This window comes from Leuciscus leuciscus, assembly GCF_965113295.1.
Source record: "Leuciscus leuciscus genome assembly, chromosome: 24".
In the NCBI taxonomy this organism is placed as follows: Eukaryota; Metazoa; Chordata; class Actinopteri; order Cypriniformes; family Leuciscidae; genus Leuciscus; species Leuciscus leuciscus.
In genome coordinates, this window is record NC_138723.1 from 23,992,613 (window position 1) to 24,011,657 (window position 19,045).

General features: G+C 36.1%; 2 protein-coding genes across 2 annotated transcripts; both read left to right on the forward strand.

Moving 5' to 3' along the window:
• Positions 1-2,873: 2,873 nt before the first annotated feature.
• Positions 2,874-11,285, forward strand: LOC309489686 (uncharacterized protein; the record flags this gene model as incomplete). Its single annotated transcript, XM_082158546.1, has 9 exons — positions 2,874-4,084; positions 6,302-6,439; positions 6,772-6,836; positions 8,239-8,276; positions 8,758-8,838; positions 9,218-9,312; positions 9,586-9,648; positions 10,550-10,673; positions 10,756-11,285. Exons 1-9 carry the CDS (start codon positions 4,061-4,063, stop codon positions 11,283-11,285), a joined length of 1,158 nt encoding a protein of 385 aa, XP_082014672.1. The 5' UTR covers positions 2,874-4,060.
• Positions 11,286-13,432: 2,147 nt separating this feature from the next.
• LOC309489557 (SAM domain-containing protein SAMSN-1-like) lies at positions 13,433-18,176 on the forward strand. Its single transcript, XM_082158376.1, has 8 exons — positions 13,433-13,619; positions 13,892-13,966; positions 14,050-14,175; positions 15,090-15,210; positions 15,403-15,554; positions 15,916-16,122; positions 16,301-16,451; positions 17,601-18,176. The coding sequence occupies exons 1-8, from the start codon at positions 13,566-13,568 to the stop codon at positions 17,783-17,785; spliced, it is 1,071 nt and encodes a 356-aa protein (XP_082014502.1). The 5' UTR covers positions 13,433-13,565; the 3' UTR covers positions 17,786-18,176.
• Positions 18,177-19,045: the final 869 nt, after the last annotated feature.

Sequence of the window (19,045 nt, forward strand, 5' to 3'; positions counted from 1 at the left end):
AAGGCTCATTCACACCAAGGATGATATCTATGAAGATATAGTTAAAAAACAAACATTCTAAATTTAAAACAATAGCAGAGTCCACACCACAATTATAAAGATTATGGCACAGAGGACCTATTATTGTTGGAATTACTTTCAGAATGATTTCTTCCACCTGATGAAAGAAAGAAACATTGACAGCCAATCAGAATCCATCCTGCTTTTAAGCGTTTAAATTCCGCATAATACAGAAGTTGCGATAGTCTTTTCTTCCTTATTGTGACGCACTGTATTTCCGGGTGAAATGGATTCTAAAATAAGAAAACAAAATATAGCATAGGATTTGATTTTGTCTATCAGGAATTGGTTGGATGGTTGTGTTTAGCTATTGGTCGATTTCATGTGAGTGACAGGTTGCCACGCCCTCACGCCAGTAAACACATCATCAGAGAAGAGATGTCACTGCAAGAGGAAGGGGAAGTTGTTTTGATTAAAGATTATGAGGGCACATGAAAAAAAAAAAAATGATGCACGGATAAATAATTTACAGTATAATAAATAATGCAATATTCCTTAAAAAACAGGAATTGTCCATTTTGATTTCATGGTGACTTTGAAATGGCAGACGACATTACTGCAATGTGTGCTTATAATAAACAGAAGATGATCATCCGCTGGTGTGGTATAGCTGTCGTTTGGTGTGAACAAACCTTAAAGGGATACTTCATCCAAAAATGAAAATTCTGTCATTAACCTCACCCTCATGTCGTTCCAAACCCATAAGACTTTTGTTCATCTTCAGAACACAAATGAAGATCTTTTTCATTAAATTTGTGAGCTTTCTGTCCCTCCGTTGACAGCTACGCAACTATCACTTTGACGGTTCAAAACGTTTGTAAAGAGATTTTAAACTAATCCATATGAATTGTGGTTAAGTCCAAATTTTCTGAAGAGACTCGATCGCTTTATATGATGAACAGATTTAATTTAGGCTTTTATTCACATATAAACATTGATCAGCGAACATAAACAGAAGCTCAAACCTCATTGGTTCTTGTTGAAGCTCAAACGTGATGCGTAAAACAAGAATGAACCTCATTGGTTCTTGCTGAAGCTCAAACGTGCTGCGTAACACGAGAATGAACCTCATTGGTTCTCTCACGCCAAGCCTAAATTCAATCTGTTCATCATATAAAGTGATCGTGCCTCTTCAGAAATTTGGGCCAAACTGTTCAATTCATAGATTTCAAGCTTTCAACGGAGGCACAGAAAGATTTCATCAAAAAGATCTTCGTTTGTGTTCCAAAGATGAACGAAAGTCTTACGGGTTTGGAGCTAAATGAGGGTGAGTAGCCTAATTAATGACAGAATTGTTGGGTGAACTATCCCTTTAAATGGGAAGTAAAATCAGGGTTCTGAGAGATAAACCTTTAGATCACCTTTCATTTAAAAAATATAGTGAACATCTCTTCATCATCCGAGAGAGACAATCTGAGACAAACAAGCTTCTCGGTTCAGATCTGAGTCAAGGCTAGGGCTAATGTGAAAAGCAAAGGCCAGACTGAACAATTTTACGAATTCTGAACAAGGACAGACAAAATCAATGCCGTGGCGGCTCTACACATCATCTGTGGCTCTGGGGTCTGTTCACATTTATCAAACTCCAGAGATCCACTTCCCTCGTTCACCTGTCTCACTCACTCGCCTCCTCTCAGATCATCTCTGCTGGAGAGACTTGACCAATGGATCTTACTTTATATCTCACTCATATTTTAGCCTACTACGGTTTCATTTTCATGTTGCCTAAATAATGGCCAAAAACAATTGAATAAGCCAGTACCACTATATTATCCTAACTTATCAAAAGCAAATATTACAATGACAAAACGTAACATTACATGCTACACATTCAAAACTTTGAAAACAGTGGTTGTGGTCCGATGTTAAAATTATAGTTGGAGCAACAACGACCTCAAGTGGGGAAGAAGAGTATAAAAAACACGCTAGATAAACGAACATGTTCCTCAACTTTTAATGCTGTCAGTTTTGCAATTTGTTGCTTGTTGGATGAATATTTTGATTTGCAAAGAATTTGAAAAGCTAAGCCCTGAAAAAAAAAAGAAGAACGTTATTAGAACCACACTGGTCTCAGGTGGACGAAACATTTACCATGGTAAACAGAGTTTCCGCCAAAATCGCAACATTTATTCTGTGGTGAAAATAACATTGATATCTATGGTAAACAACATTTTAAGCATTTTGGGAAAAAACGGCAGATTCATGTGTCTGTCTATGGCTAATTTCACAGCTAGCATTTTATTTATCCTAAACAAACACAGCTCAGTAATATTTTCACACTTTTTGTGTAAATTACATCTTAACTGGAAAATAAAATATTCTATTAAAATGTGACATTTAACCTACCTTAATCACCCCCCACTTGTTTCACATTTCATTTTTGGGCTCTTCAAAAAAGCTTTATGCTACTGAGGCAAAATAGTTGGTCGCTCGAGCAACGACGTCACATTTGATAGACAGTCGTAATTTATTTAACTGATTTTCACACAATAAACACTAAATGTTTTCGTTTATTTATGGGTTTTTAAACGCAGTAAATGTCATGTTTTTTATGTTAAAAACTCACACACACACCCATATACATACTGTAGCCTATATATATATATATATATATATATATATATATATATATATATATATATACATACATACATATATTTAATTAAATTCTAATGATACATTTTCAAATGGAAAGTCTGGCCTTTGGAATAAAAATTTCCTTAGAACAGGAAGAGCTCATGTAGGCTACTAGAGTATTATGATTTTACTGTAATAACTGCTGGTATTAATTAGATTGTTCTATTCATATAATTGATTTTACTTTGTAACCTCTAAATAACCTTCATAAATACATACATAAAATGTAATTAAATTAAATATATTTATATATTTTTTTTATTTAATAAAATAATATTATTTTATTTTATTTTATTTACCCTTCAACCAGAAGGGGGCGCAAACATATGACAAATCCAATGAAGTGTCAACAACACTATTCTGGGACTCAACAACCCATGAAAAGGCATATTTACCACAAACACCTCTCTGACCTTGTTCACACTCAAGCAGGAAACCGTCTTTCAGCCTCAGCTGTTTTTGTCTGTGGCCAATCAAGTTATCATGTGTCCAGAGATTACATGTTCATATTGTACATACTTTAAGTACCAGTTCAAAACCTGCATGTCCAGGAAAAAATTCCAGTTCAAAATAATCTTTAGCCGCTCACTTTCTCTATTTCATTCTGAACAGAATTTCTGTGACCGACTAACCTTGAAACTTCTCCAGGATGAGCACAAGAAAAGCACTTTAAGTCCATCCATGGTCAAAAATAGAGCTGCTGGTCATTGGTCTAATCCTGACCAACTAAAGTCTTGCAATTAAAACAACAAGGGTCGAAGGCAGTCGAGTACCACGGTATTACCACAATGTTGTGGATATGTTATGGTACTAGTATTCCATTTTTTTGGGTACTTTTTCCCATTATAATATCTTGTTTTTGGTACTTTTAAGTTGTTTTGAATATAAAAGTAAAAACCATGATACATGAGTACTGAAATAATTGTCAAAATACCATGGTTTTACCAAATTCACTCTTAAACTTTGTTCTCACTTGTCATTACTTGATTAATAAAACAAAAAACAAAACTGAAATCATGTCATGTGTCCTCCTGTCTCCTGCTGATGGCACGTGGACAGCACATTTGTTTTTGTGAAGGAAGGTGGTGGGTATTTGCAGCTCATTAACAGGCAGGGACGGGCACAGTGACGGCCACTGCCGCTATTGGATTATGGGAGGGATTTTCAACTTGCAATAATCTGTCAAGCCACAGACAGCCGAACAGCCACTCAATCCCAGCGGTCTGTGTGTGGGAGCTCACACACACACACACACACACACACACACACACACACAAACACACACACACTCACACTCACACACATATGCCCCTCTCCGATAAAAGTGTGTGAAACTGTAAGGACACAGACGAAAACTTGGACAATGAACCTCTTCTGCTTCACTCTGGTAAGAGTACGCTTCCTTGTTTGCTCATTTATACTGACAGAAGGATATAGACTCAGTTTTTTTTTTTTTTATCAGGAGTGATTCATCAGATATTCTAGAAGATTAACAGAAATGAGAGGTTGACATATCATGATCTGAACTCATTCACGCTGATATTGTATGCCATATCAGATTGAACTGATTATCTGCGTCTCTGCCGGTAAAATAACAAGATTAGATCATTGAGTATAACCATTGCTTTTGGTTTAACATGAGCCGTACGGTACTTGTACGTTTGTATGACAGCAATGGTTTAGTCTATTCAAGGGTTGATTTTCCAACATACTTTTATACTACAAACCAATATTTCCCAGATAACGTTGCTAAAATGCTCGTTTTAGATGTAGATATCATGATATTGTCTTAAGGCTAGAGAAAGTGGGATAGATTTGGCTGAGATTGGGCATGTTGAGCGGAGGTGAGGATTACCGTGAGACAGAGAGCTTCTTACAGCAGATCACGGATCAGCAGAGAGGAAAATGTCCTATTCATGGATCAGGAATACTACAGCTCTGAAGGTCCTGAGCTGACACTGCATCCCCTGAATCCAGATACATCCATCCAACAACAGCCTGCAGCTCCTGAACATGTGTGAGAGAAGTCTCTGGACAATCCATACTTCGTTTTGCAGAGTGCAGATCTAAAAATCATGGAGCAAGACTTTTAGCCACACATCTGCATCTTGAAAATTGTTTAAAGGCAGCCATATTGTAAAAATGTTATAAAATAAAAAGAAAACTATAGAAATATGGATATAAAGTTATATATGTCTAATAATAATAATATTAATAATAATACTTTTTAAAAAGTTAAAAAGTATATAAATATATTACTATTTACAATGGTACTTTTTTGGAGTATAAAGTAAAAACCATTATTAATTTAACAATTGTTTTGTTTTTTATAATTACATGAATAGTCAGATAATTACATTAGATAGGCCTAAATAAATATTATATTACATATAATAATAATAATTATATATATATATATATATATATATATATATATATATATATATATATATATATATATATAGATATATACAGGCTGCATACATTCATAAAATAAAATAAAAACTAATAAAGCATGAAATAAAATGAAACTGTTCTCGGGCCACACGTCCATTTACTCACTCAGTAAAAAGTACATCAAGGACATCATGAACGCGCCGACAGACAAGACAGAGTAAGTTTCTTTATGTAACAGTCTCAGCTTTTAGATTCTGTCAATTTTACAACGAAATTCAAACCATAATCAACTGTGGTTTTGGCGCTCTTTAATGTGGCGTGACAAATCGCTGTTGCGACTCAGTTCAAGCGGCATGTGATGTGAGCGATCTCTTACTCTTTACTATTAGTTACAGCACGAAATAAACATGAAAAAATATCAGAAGGAATGTTGAAAGGAACAGTACAACTTACTGAAATGTATCACGTCTCATGTAATCGTTCAATCAGTGTTTCAACCGAAGAAAGACGTCGATAAAACAGCTGAAACAATGTCACCTCAGGAAAGCCATGTGTGCAGTGCACCATGTGTAAACAACACTAGGAAAAAATGTCCCCACAAAGATGGTAATATCCGAAATCCTTCTCCGTGTGCGGACATTTTTTGGTCCCCATGAGGAAAACAGCTTATAAATTACTAAATTATGTTTTTGAAAATGTAAATGTGGAGAACGTTTTCTGTGATGGGTAGGTTTAGGGTTAGGCTGTGTGTGTGTGTGTGTGTGTGTGTGTGTTTGTAAAAATGATATACAGGCGTAGGTAGGCCTATATATATATATATATACAGTATTCAATACAATCAATTTTTCAATCAATCAATCAATCAATCAATACAATCAACCAGTAAAAACATGTGAATACAAATTAAAAATATTTTCAATTAAGGAATAATATAAAAATAGAGGAAAACATAAACTACAAGAATAGATTTTTTGCTCAGATAGATAACAATGTCTCTTCTTTCAATAAGAATAATGATTCATCACCTTTTACCTGTCATATTTTACATCCTTAACCTTAGTGACTGTTTTAAAGGTCAATTTTTTTTTTTGCATTTTGGAGGTATTTCCACTCAGGTTACTACAGTGATTCATGTTAGTAGCTAGCAAGGCTCTTATTTCTTATATTAAATGTCTTTCTTACTATTCTTATTCTGTGTTTGGTCCAGGATGGCTCAACTGACAGCCTGTACGAACCGGCCCAGATTGGCCTGAACAGTCAAGACTCACTTCGCAGAAGGCCACCCAGCCCAAACTCAGCGAAGAACATGGGCGTGTGGAGTGGATCCGAGCCCTGCATCGCCATGGTGGGTTCATCCGCACGTGCCTAGAATCGCAAGGGAATTCACATGCTATTTCATGAGACCCTGAACTACAGTTATGTTGAATGTGACATTGAGGACAATATTAATAAGCAAAAGTGCTGCCACCTGTATAACCGCTGATTAATCTGTGAGTGACGTGTGTGGGGTAGGACAGGTCACACTCATTAGGAAATTGCCAAAATCCCGGCTTTTTCCCCCCATACTTTTTATCCAGACGAGGTGCCGCACATGAGCTGATGCACATTTGAAGTATATGACCAAATCTGAATCAAAATGAAGACAGACACTAAATATGTTCTTGTCTCTCATTTCAGAAGCTTCCAGAGACTCACACAAGGAAGACTCAGGAAAATAAGACTTTGGAAAAGGCAAAGAGAAAGTGAGTATTGGATCTTTTGGTCTGTTAATGATACTTCCTTTTTGATTTATTGAAAAAATAGTATATCGTTTATAGAAAATGGAAATAATTTCAAAGTTATTGGAAGTTTAATTACATGAAGTAATGCATTTGATATTAATGCATTTCTCAAAACAATACATCTGTCATGGGAATGATAACATTAACATCTCTTCTCTGAAATATTTACTGTCAGTGTGGCCAGGGCCACCAATTAGATCATGACGTACGGTATGCTGTGTTTCATGAGAGAATGAGAGAGCTGGATTAGGATTATATTAATTGAGACAAGTGTGAGGGATTTAGTTACTGTTCTAACCCACCTGTTTAAAGGTCACATTTGTCCCTGTTACAGCATCACATACTGGTCATGATCTGCCTTTAATGTAGTTTTGATCAGAATAAGTAATGTAATACAGAATAAAACTTAAAACCGAATACTGAATATCAGTGAATAAAAACTGAGAAAACGAATCAAGTGATTTAGACTGGATCATGAACTGATTTAGACAATTTTGCTCAACCTGTTTCATCTCGAAGATCTGAGAGTCATTGACGAAATAGACATTGATTTGCTAGTTCTGATTCTGATTCAAGTGAAAAAAAAAATCTCCAAATGATCCAAATTGAACTGGAATTTATTTAGGCCATTTGGCTACCTGTGCGAACAGTGATTCATTCACAAAACAAATATCGATTTGCTAGTTCTATTTCTAAGTAGCCGACAAAAAAAAAAAAGAATTTAAGAGTGGTATGTTTACCTGACAAGAGCCTGTAGTGTCACTGTCTTCTTGAGCTCTGGAAAAAGCACCAGCTGATTCTATGATTTATTAACTTGAACTGGCGAGTAACAATTGTATAGCCTGTTTTTATTTCGGTATCTGCTGTTTTTCCTGATGGCAACCTTCCAAACATTAACTTTTGTGATTATATGAGTTATGATTATGTTCGTTGACCATAAAAACAATAAGTTCTGGATTTGAACTCTCCTCTCACGAGCACTCTAAATGAAACGAAGGCCTAGGCTACTACAACAAAGTTTTCTAAACTGAAAATAAACTTAATTTATCAATAAAATAAATATCTAAAAATATATTGTAAAAAATGTATAACATTATATAGTATATTATTTTGCATAATTATTATTGCTTAGTTTTTTTTGATGCTTCAAACTACATTACAACAATGCAGCCAGGGAATTACGGTTTAAAGAATTAAAGAATTCTTTAAGAATTAAAGAAAGGTGTATAATATACATCTTGCTGTATTGTTGTTATGTTATTATATATATGTATATATATATATATATATATATATATATATATATGTATAATATTTATATATTTATTTATTAATCATATGCATTTTCTTATACACATAACAGGTCCCAAATACTATCGACATCTGAAGATGAGACTACAGGTTTGTTTACTTGTTTTAAAATTGAATGTATACCCAGAATTCCTTGTTGATTTCACTCACAGTTCATTAAGAACTTCAGTATAATCTAACGTAAACCACATGACTAACACTACAGTACTAATAATACTGCTGGTCAGAGAACAAAGTGTAATAGAGTTTAAAGGTCTGTCAAATTCATAATTCGAGGGTCAGTTATTTCATCCAGAACTTCATCTGTCTGGATCCGTTGCATTAAGCTTTATCTTTGTCTGAATTTTTGCTTTGTTTCAGGATTAAGGATTGAACTTAAAAAAACAAAAAAGAACTGATTTTTGCGTTTGGCCCACTGAATTCCAGCAAAGCTTTTCTGCCGTATATTTTTGAGCACTGTTAACCAAACGCCAGTCCTGCTGACCTACTTGGCCGCAGCGTCTCTCGATTACAGTATTTCATTTGCCTTCCATGTTTTGCTCTTAAAATAACCCGTTATTATCTTTGACAGATCATACAGAGTCTGATGCGCACTGGCCGTCCACCAGGAAAAAAGATGACTTTGTACACGTCAAGAGCCATTTGAACTCAGGTAAGAGGTCTAAAGATGCTGCAGCGTGTGTGTGTGTGTGTGTGTGTGTGTGTGTGTGTGTGTGTGTGTGTGTGTGTGTGTGTGTGTGTGTGTGAGTGTGTGTGTGTTAGCCGAGGAAGTAGGGTGGGCTAGGGGTCAGAGAAAGTCGTGTGTGTCAAACAGTCTTAGTGGATTAGATCAGTGACGACACAAAGCAATTCCAAAAGCCCATGTGAAACAGAGGATTTGATTTGGGCTCAGACTGATTCACTGACAGTCAGATAAAATGTGATCAGGGTCACACTCTCTTTCCCAGACTTCACAAGTTTCCATCTACATCTAAAGTCTGAATTGTCATAAATCCAGGGCTTGAGCTAAATTGTGTTGTATTTTAATCTAGAGACGGTCAAAGATCACCAGCGGTCAAAACTCACTAGAGAAGGGAAAGAGGAGCGGGGGAATTCTGAGAAAACTGTTAAAAATCCTTCGGTCCAGGTAAATCACAGCAGCAACACAGAGAAAATATCCCACAAAATCACTTTCATGTGGAAAAAAAACATCAAATATTAATTTAAGAGTGGCATACAGAAAATGTGTCTCTTGATAATACAGGATAAATTCCTCTGTGATTAAATTCTCCATTACACTAATGCGAGTCATTCATCTGTGTAATATTGCACTTTTATCATTCTTTCAATGTCAGACCTGAGATTTTTATATTAAGACATCACTCTCAAATGAATTCAGCATTGGTGTTTTTATTCACAGGGTGTGAATTTTGAAGCCTGGAATCCCAATAGAGAAAACTTTGAAGGCAGACAGCAAGACTTGGTGAGTTTCTTCTCTTGACAACGGCTTCGAACCTTGAACTTGTCATTGCACTTTGTTGTGAACAAAATGTCTTTTATGATTTTTTTCTTTTTTGTACTGTCACTGTCTTCACATATGGTTCGGCCCAGACTTTTTATATTTTCCATTCTAATTTTGAGGAAAAATACGCAAAATAATGCATAATGATTTAAACATGGTAAAATAAAGCTTAGAGTACTACTTAAGTCAAATGAACCAAAATATTATAGATGCACCAATAATAAAATTATGCACAATATGATAAGCTGCTAAATATTTATTTTATGGCAGAAAATTTATCAATTAAAAAAGTGGCCAATATTATAATTATATACTATTTTGTTGAAATAAATTTAAAATAAAACACTAAAAACTAAAATTTATAATTTTAAATGCAACATTTAGGTTGAATTGAAGTATCACAACATAATAATGTACAGTATTATTTTGAACTTTAGGTGAGCATTAGATAACGGCAAAGGTAATCTAAATGTAAAAATAGGGTGAATGAGCATGCACAATTAATATTCATAAGCGACCAGTACAAAGATTGATAACTGATATGGTACTGATATAATGTGCATCCCTACAAAATATTTAATATAAAAACACGTAAGATGTAAAGGATGTGTAGAAAATGTTGTTCATAGAAATAGAGGTCAGATTATGAGGAACTCAAATGACATGTCAGTAAATGCACATCTGTGAAAGGCTTCTAATAAGGTCAGAGCCTGAGGGCAGAGCGTTAGAATTACCCAGAAGTCCCTGCAGTTTATGGAATTTCATGTGTGTTGATCTTGAGGCAGATTGAGGGAGGTCAACTGTAAGGAGCATCTCTGATCTCCCACACGTGCTGTAATCACCAAATGTCACTTTATTTCAGACCAGGAGGTCAGAGGGCGAGGATGAGACACAAGGAAAGCTGAAGAAAATCCAGAAACTGGTTGGAGTGAAAAAGGGGGGTCAAAGTGTCACGGAGGAGTCAAGGAACAACACAGAGCCTGGTGGTGAGAAACCTAAAAACAATTTATTTTTAATGTAAACTAAATAATAATGCAAAATCTGCATAATCTATGTTACTTCCTTCAGGTCATTTGACAGAATCCAATGGCAAAGACCACAGTCCTGTCATAACCTGCATCAGTCTGACCAAAAAAGCTGAGAAGAAACCCACAAGACAACCACCTCCATCCCAGCAGCCCCTGCAGGAGAAGAATGTGGATACAACAGAAACAGAGGGTTCCTGGAGTCCAGGGCTCTTTCAGGAGTACTGGAGTCCCGTGGAGTATTCTCCAGCGTGGGACACATCCACACACACCTGCCATAGGTCAACGGCTGAACAGGTCATGTATAACTTCAACTTCACCCTCCCCAGAGACACAGACTGGGATAAATACGAGGAGCTCTTTCACCGATTGGACCCCTACAAAAGAGACCAGCAAGCCAGATGGATCACCCACTCCGTCATGGACCTGGACATGCCGGACCCCCTGGTGAGAAACTGCACTTCCTGTAGAAAAGATACAAAAGAACAGAATAGAGACCAGCATTCAGAACACAAAATGCTGGTGTTTCAGATGTGTTTCAGGGGGGAGGTGCAAAACAGGGAGTGTGTTTAACTAACTGTGTTAATCAATCAATCAATCAAAACACTGAGTGTAGCAAAGTGCTGTACAATTTCAAAGAGATAAGATAAAATACAAATAAAGGAAGGGATGAAAATAAATAAAAGAGAGAAAAAAAGAGGAGAAAAAAATATAAATGCATCTAATCCAAATCTAATGGTCCTCACAAAGTAGCAAAAGCCTCATCAAAGAAATACGTCTTAAGACAGGGTTTAAACATGTTTACAATGGTAGAGGATCTGATAGACATTGGAAAAGCCTTTTAAGTGTGACTGAGGAACATATTTTGGTGCCAGTCCATGCAGGGCTTTAAAAGTATACAAAAGTACCTTCATCCTAAAATGAACTGGTAGCCAGAATAAGGGATATATGGTCCATCTTTCTTGTGTTTGTCAATAACCTTACTGCCGCATTTTGTAACCGCTGAAGACGTGACAGCGAGGAATGACTTACACCCGGGTACAAAGCATTGCAGTAATCAAGACGTGAAGAAATAAAAGCATGGATTACTTTCTCCAGATCACTGAAAGATAAGACAGATTAGCAATTTTTCACAGTTGAAAGAAACTATTCTTCACAACTGAATTGATTTGTCTGTTAAACTTTAACTCTGTGTCAAAAATAAATCCCAGATTCTTGACCTAAGTATGCAGATTGGATGGCAAACAGAGGCCCTAGACTCGTTATTTGCACAGCTACTAGGGCCAAATATGATCATTTATGTCTTTTTCTCATTTAACTGGAGAAAGTTATTATATCCAGCATTTTACGTTTTTTAGACAATCAAAAAGTAATTTAATGGATTTATCATCTCCAGACTTTATAGGCAAATACTTGCTGTGTCATCAGCATAAAAATTATACGAAATACTGTATTTCTTAAAAATAGAGCCAAGAGGGAAGCATATATCTCTGGTATATAAATATAATAAAATAACACTGGTCCCAAAATGTAACCTTGAGGAACCCCAAAGGTAATTGAAGCTATAGATGTCAAGAAATTTCCAATTTTAACAGAAAAGGTTCTATTTTGAGGATAAGAGGCAAACCAACTTATGGTAGTTATTGGATGCCCACATGCTGCGTTAGATGCTCAATAAGGACAGTATGGTCAATCGTGTCAAATGCTGTGCTAAGATCCAGCAAAACTAAAGCAACACTGCTACCAGAGTCAGTTTTCAATATAAAATTGATATATGTACTGTATCATAAAAATTCTGTAAGAGTATGTACACTGAAAATATGGTGTAGAAACTATTTTTAATCAGAAATTACTAGTAAATTTCACAAATAAATTAACAATGTAAAATTCAGTTGCAAGGAACCAGCAGTTGCAAGGAACTAATAAGTGGCGGGAAACTAAACAGAGGAGAACATGGGACTGAGAAAACAAACTAAAAGCCCATGAAAATGAAATTAATATCAAAATAACTGAATGTTCGTGACAATAATATTTAATATCACATATTTTATGTTTAAAATAATAAAATAAATAAAATAAAATAAATAAGTTTGGGGTAGTTTTTAGAAATTAATAATTTAATTGATCAAGGATGTACATTGATCAAAGGGAACATTAAAGACATTTAAAATGTTACAAACTATTTCTATTACAAATAAATGTGGCCTATTCATCAAAATAAATCCTGAAAATTGAAGATTGAAATGTTTCTTGAGTATTAAATCAGCATATTAGAATGATTTCTGACAGATCATGTAACACTGAAGACATTGAGTAATGATGCTGAAAATTCAGCTTTGTCAAAAAATAAAATAATTTATTTTATTTTATATTCAAATAAATAGTTATTTTAAATTGTAATAATATTTCACAATATTACTGTTTTGACTGTATTTTGATCAAATAAGTGCAACTGGAGCATAAGGGACTTCTTACTGACCCCCTTTTGAATGGTAGCGTACATATTCATTAATTGATGATAACCGTAACTCTAAGTTACAGTGATTTCTTATATATACAGATCACATGCACATTACATCAGACTATCTTGAACTTATCTAAAATTCCGTGTTGTGCTCTGAAGCACTGTTGATGCTAATGAGCCCACATTATTTTCTCTAGAAGAAACGCTTTAAAGTCACTGATTAGAGATGTCAGAGTAGACACTCACATCCTGTGTGCGGTTGAGGAAGTGTGTTTAGACTCGACTGCGTGTGTGAGCTGCTTCAGGCCAGCGCTGGTGTCTTCAATAAGAGTTGAGCTGCTTTCTGTCAGGGAAACTTAAGAGAAAAAACATTTGACACAATTGACAGAATGCTTCAAAGGAAACCATCCAATGTCTCTGACAAATCAAGGAACAAACCCAAGGTAAAAACTTTTTTTTTTCCAGAAACAAACAGTTTGTCCATCTATTATGGTGAAAGGAGACATTACGCAAGTACTAACAGTTCGCTCGCTTAACAGTTTGTTCTTCTGTTTTGACCTTTTCTGTTCGCAAACAAATGAGTTCCATGAGATACTGTCACTTTGTTGGCCATCTCTTCTGTGACCATAAGACTGTGATGTGATAATCTAAGACACAATCAAGACTGTTCACAGCCACAGACCACCATTAACCTATTTAATTAATTGTGTTTCAGCGATCCACCAGTTTTGGGATTTTTGACAGACAGCAGCCCACCCAGGTCAAGGCAGAAGATAAGGGAGAAAGTTTGGTGAGTGTTTCTCTTTTTAATAATGCACATATAAAAAACTGTAAAAAAGGGTCTTGTACTGAACTCCATGCATGTCTGTGTAGCCTGTGGAAGCAGCTGAGGTGGATCCCAGTAAATCAGGAGGTCTCGGGAAGAAGATGAAGAACATCTCGCTGACCATGCGTAAAAAAATGGGCCGGAAATACACTAAAGCCCTGTCAGAGGAAACGGTGAGCGCTTGCTTGACAAGTTCAGCACCTTTAACACAAAATCAAAACTTACCAGCCGTGTTGTAACACTCTTAAAAATAAAGGTTCTTTAGGTTCAGCAAAGAACGCTCTTCTTATCAAGAACTTTTGTCTATAGCATTTGGTTCTCGAGTTCTTTTTGAGAACTTGATGTTTTATCATAGGTTGTTCAGTGAATTGACTTCTAGGTAGTTCAACAAACTTTTCAGCACAAATAATTTGTAAAATGTCCAAAGTGCTCTTTTATACAATAGGGTCTGGGGCTGTTGAGATCCATAAAAAAGTACCATAAAAGCAGTGAATGACATGCATATTATATTCCAAGTGTTCAGAGTCATACAGTAGATTTCATGTGAGGAAAATACCAACTTTTAAGATTTTTATCTCTGAAAATCTTCCTTCTCTAAAAATGTCCTCATCAAGAAGACTTAATTATAGTGTAGGTGCAAATTAGCTTTTTTTTTGTGTCAGTTTGGGTTTAAAACAATTTTATAACATCAAAAAATGACAGAGTGAAGGGTAAAAGTTCTTTGCAGAACCTGAGGTAGTTTCTCCTACTACATTTATCTTGAGTAAACAGTGTGAGTCTGAGGTATTAAAGCAGTAAAAACAAGAACTCACAACGTCTCTGTAGTTTTCTCATTTATTTGAAAACAGTCTTTATTTGCTGCTGTACTATAAAGAGCTTCTGAGGACCTGGTGTGGGTGGATTACATGCAGCTTCTGAGGTAAAAATGGCATTGCAGCTCTCGCGGATTAAAGACTTTGCTCCCTCGAGCGGCCCGTGGCCTTGCACGACCTGACTTTGTACCTGAAGACCTGTCACGTATCAGTTTTTGGTCGGGACTCTTACCTGAGATTTCTCTGCTAACAAACGCAGTTGATGTTTTTCACAGGGCGAGGAGAATGAAGCTGCGGCGGCCGACGTTGTGGACGGTACGATGGCCAAAGGCTGCAACCACTCCAGTAACTCGGTGGAGAGTTTGTTCAGTTTGCACAGCGGCCAGAGCTCATCTAGTAAGCTGATCTTCTACAACTAGTAGATCACTTATTATTGGACCATTTGCATTTTAAAAAGTAAAACAGAGCTGCCACAGGAGCAGAAACACACTGTTTGCTGATTTGACATTTTGGCGCAGATGTGCTCTTGACATTTCAGCCATGTGGTTTGTGTTTTATTGGTTGTTTTTGCATTTCCTGATGTTTTAGGTGGCGTGACCAGCAGCTCTGAGGGTTATAGTAACAGGGACAGCCTGCGTTTAGAAGAAGACGTGCCCTATACAGGACAGTTTTGCGGGAAAGCCAAGGTCCACACCGACTTTGTTCCCAGTCCGTATGACACAGAGTCTCTCAAACTCAAGGTAAAAACCAACCTGAGATGTTAAGCGACAAGAGACAAACTCAACTTAGAAGTGCTAACTCAATACAAATGATTTTTGTTTCAAATAAATGGTTCTTTTGAACGTTCTGTTCATCAATGAATCCTGAAAAACATGTATTATAGTTTCCACAAAAGTATTAAGCAACACAACTGTTTTCCACATTGATATTAATGTTTCTTGAGCACCAAATCAGCATATTAGAATTATTTCTGACTTTGTTCCCAGTCTGTGTGTATCCCAGTCAAGGTAAAAACACCCTGAGATGACAAGAAACAAACTCAGCAGATTGATAGTTTGCATTATGTTTTTCCACTAACATGTATTCTTTTTCGCTTGTAAGGTGGGAGATGTGATTGAGATCATCAGTAAACCTTCAATGGGAATCTGGACTGGGATGCTGAACGGTAAAGTGGGAAACTTTAAGTTCATCTACGTTGACGTGCTGGTGGAGGAAATCGTGCCGGAACCGAGGATTCGCTCTCACCGGAGGAGCAGAAGACCTCGACCCAAAACCCTTCAGGAATTCCTGGAAAGACTCAATCTGGAGGTGCTTAAACTGTACAACTAAATACTGTATCTGAAGATCAACCTGCACCATTCAGATCCAAAAACATGCATTAGCTTGTTAGATGCTCTTTCAAAGATCTCATAAACAGGATGTTATGTATTATCTTTGAAGTTTAGGAAAGTTGGTGGTACTTTAACAGACAAAATTGTTACTGCAGGAGCACATTTCATCTCTGCTGTTGAATGGGTATCAGACGGTGGACGATCTTCGGGATTTGAAGGAGCAGCATCTCTTAGAGCTGAATGTGACCGACCCTGAACACAGACACCTGCTGCTAGCAGCGGCAGAAAACCTGCAGGACTCTGAATGTAAGTGGTCATAAGTCATAAAAATGTCATCAAAAATGTCATCAAAAGTCATAAAAATGTTTCTCAAAAAATGTCCGAAAAATGCACATAAATGATGCTATCTTTCTTTTAAAAGAATTGTTGCTGAATTTTCACTTTTATGTAAAAGCTCTCACAGTTAAAGTGCTGACGTAGGATGAGCTCCTCAGAAGCTCATAAACAAACCTCACCAAAGCCGCAATGGTAAAGCGACATGCTGAAAGCTCAAGTTTTCACACATTTTCCCCCTGATAAAAATCTACTTTCTTCCACTCGGTGTATGATAACTGTGGTGACAAAAATGTAACGCTAATAAAAGATGAGATCAAATACATTTATATAAAATGTATAAATGTAAAATTATAAAATATATATTTTCAATTAAATACTGTATATTTAAATAAATAAGATATTATTAAATTATATATATTTAATATATTTAAATGAATAATATAAAATATTGAATAAATATTTTAACAAAATAACTAAATGTTTTAATACAATTGTTTTGTTTATTATGTCATGACACAATAAATTAACCACAGAAAAAGTACATTTTGTGAAAATAGTTTTAAAATAATATATTTACATATTTAAATAAAATAAGATATTTTAATCTATTTAAATGAACGATATAAAATATTAAAATGTTAAATAATTTTTTTTTATACAATTAATTTGTAAATAAGACAATTTAAATGGATAATATAAACTATTTACAAAATACTTTTAATAAAAAAAATTATAAATTGATTTGTAAATTGAAAAACAAAATCTTTAAATTGTTCACAATGACTAGAATAGGGGTTTCAGTTTTGTTTTGTTTTTTTGATAAAAAAAAAATGATGCTAGTGGAAAAAAGTGAATGTCATTGAGGCCAGTTGCCTGCATGTGTTGAAAGACCCGACAGGAAGTGTGTTGAGCAGTGACTTTGTGTGGGTATCCGTCTTATATAGCCACACCTCACAAACTGCATCAAACGTTGCAATACACAGTAAAACATTGCGTGTGTTATAACAACATGCTTCCAAGTAATGCATGAATGTTTATGCACAATCATCTGATGACATTATCATTACGTCTGTGTGTCTACAAGACTTGTTGTGAAAGCCTTGTTTTTTTCTGATGCAGATAATAATCAGAGTTTGGGAGAGACAAATGAGGAGCCCAAATCTCCCTCTGAAGAAGTCGAAGTCGAACTGAATGACTGTCCCAGAGACTCAGGCTGTTACATCGGATCGGACTGTTCAGACAACAGTAAAGAGGACACAGAGACCCAGCTGGCCCCTCTCAGCCCACCTGCAACAGAAGCATAAACCACAGCCCTGCATAATGCTTTTTTTTTTTTGCCCTCGCCTGCCGCTGGTTGGTGCAAAAACTGTTACCCGCTGACCACAACATATTTTGGCTGGAGTTTTTGTCTGTGTAAAGAAGCCTTTGTGTTTCAGATCTGTTGCATTAAGGAGTTTTGGTCCAGGGTTTGCCTCTGATGGCACTGAACTCTTACATCATGGACACTGTGAGAGGAAGATATTACAGATACACAGATATTAAAGATGACATGTAAATATCCTGTAAATATGGTAAGAGAGGTAAAGCTTTGCTCTTGTAAACCATGTAAACTTTGCCTTGCACATGCTAGACAAAACAAACTACTGAGATTACAAATGCATTATTTTATGCAATAAAAAGATTCTTTATATCGTACTAATTTCATCTGTTACATATACAGTCATATTAATATACTGATAGCTACTGGTACAGACGAAAGTTAATGTAGGTGGCTTCCTGAAACTAAAAGTGTCACTGAAATGCTAAACAAAAAGAGAGATCAGAAATACTCTGAAACGCTGCATCATTCACACTAGTCACCCTTGATTGGTTGCTGCCATCTAGCGTGAGCACTTACTAACTACATCCATACATACACCTTTTTGGCAAACTATCATTGCACAAGTAACTCAAAAGTGTTGAAAAAACAGTTTGGCAAAACATTTTCTCACAGTTCTTACTAAAGTCTATCTCAAAACATTATAATTGGTAACTCTTTATAATAACTCCCATTATTGACATTAATAAATATGAAATATAATGGTTTATTAATAGCTAATGCTCAAATAGTTAAAGCTGCCGTCGGCAAGTCTGGCAGATTGGGTCGATTAGCCAAAATTTTGAATGTTTACAACTCTCATGCCCCTCCCCACTACCAGCGAGCACCCTCCCATCGAGGTCGTGTTCGTCAGTGCGTCACTGTGCGTGTGTACCTGATTTTCTGTGAACGCCTCCGTCTCTTCAGCATCGATCAACACCATGGACTCGGAGGTAGGCTGCCCTGGCTAATCTATCCATAGATAGCAATAACCGAGGAATTGGAAGCTTGTTAGTAGATTTTCTCTCCGCCATCACGCTTCATGCAATCTCCAGGCGAACTTCATGCGTGGCGTGTGCATGTGATATTAACGTGCGCGAGTGAGGGGGATCTGTGGCGTGTGCACGACCTGTGATTGACAGTCAGATCTCACACCCCCCTGCGCTGATTGGACCTGATGAAGCGGGAGCGCTGGATTTTTGCAAAA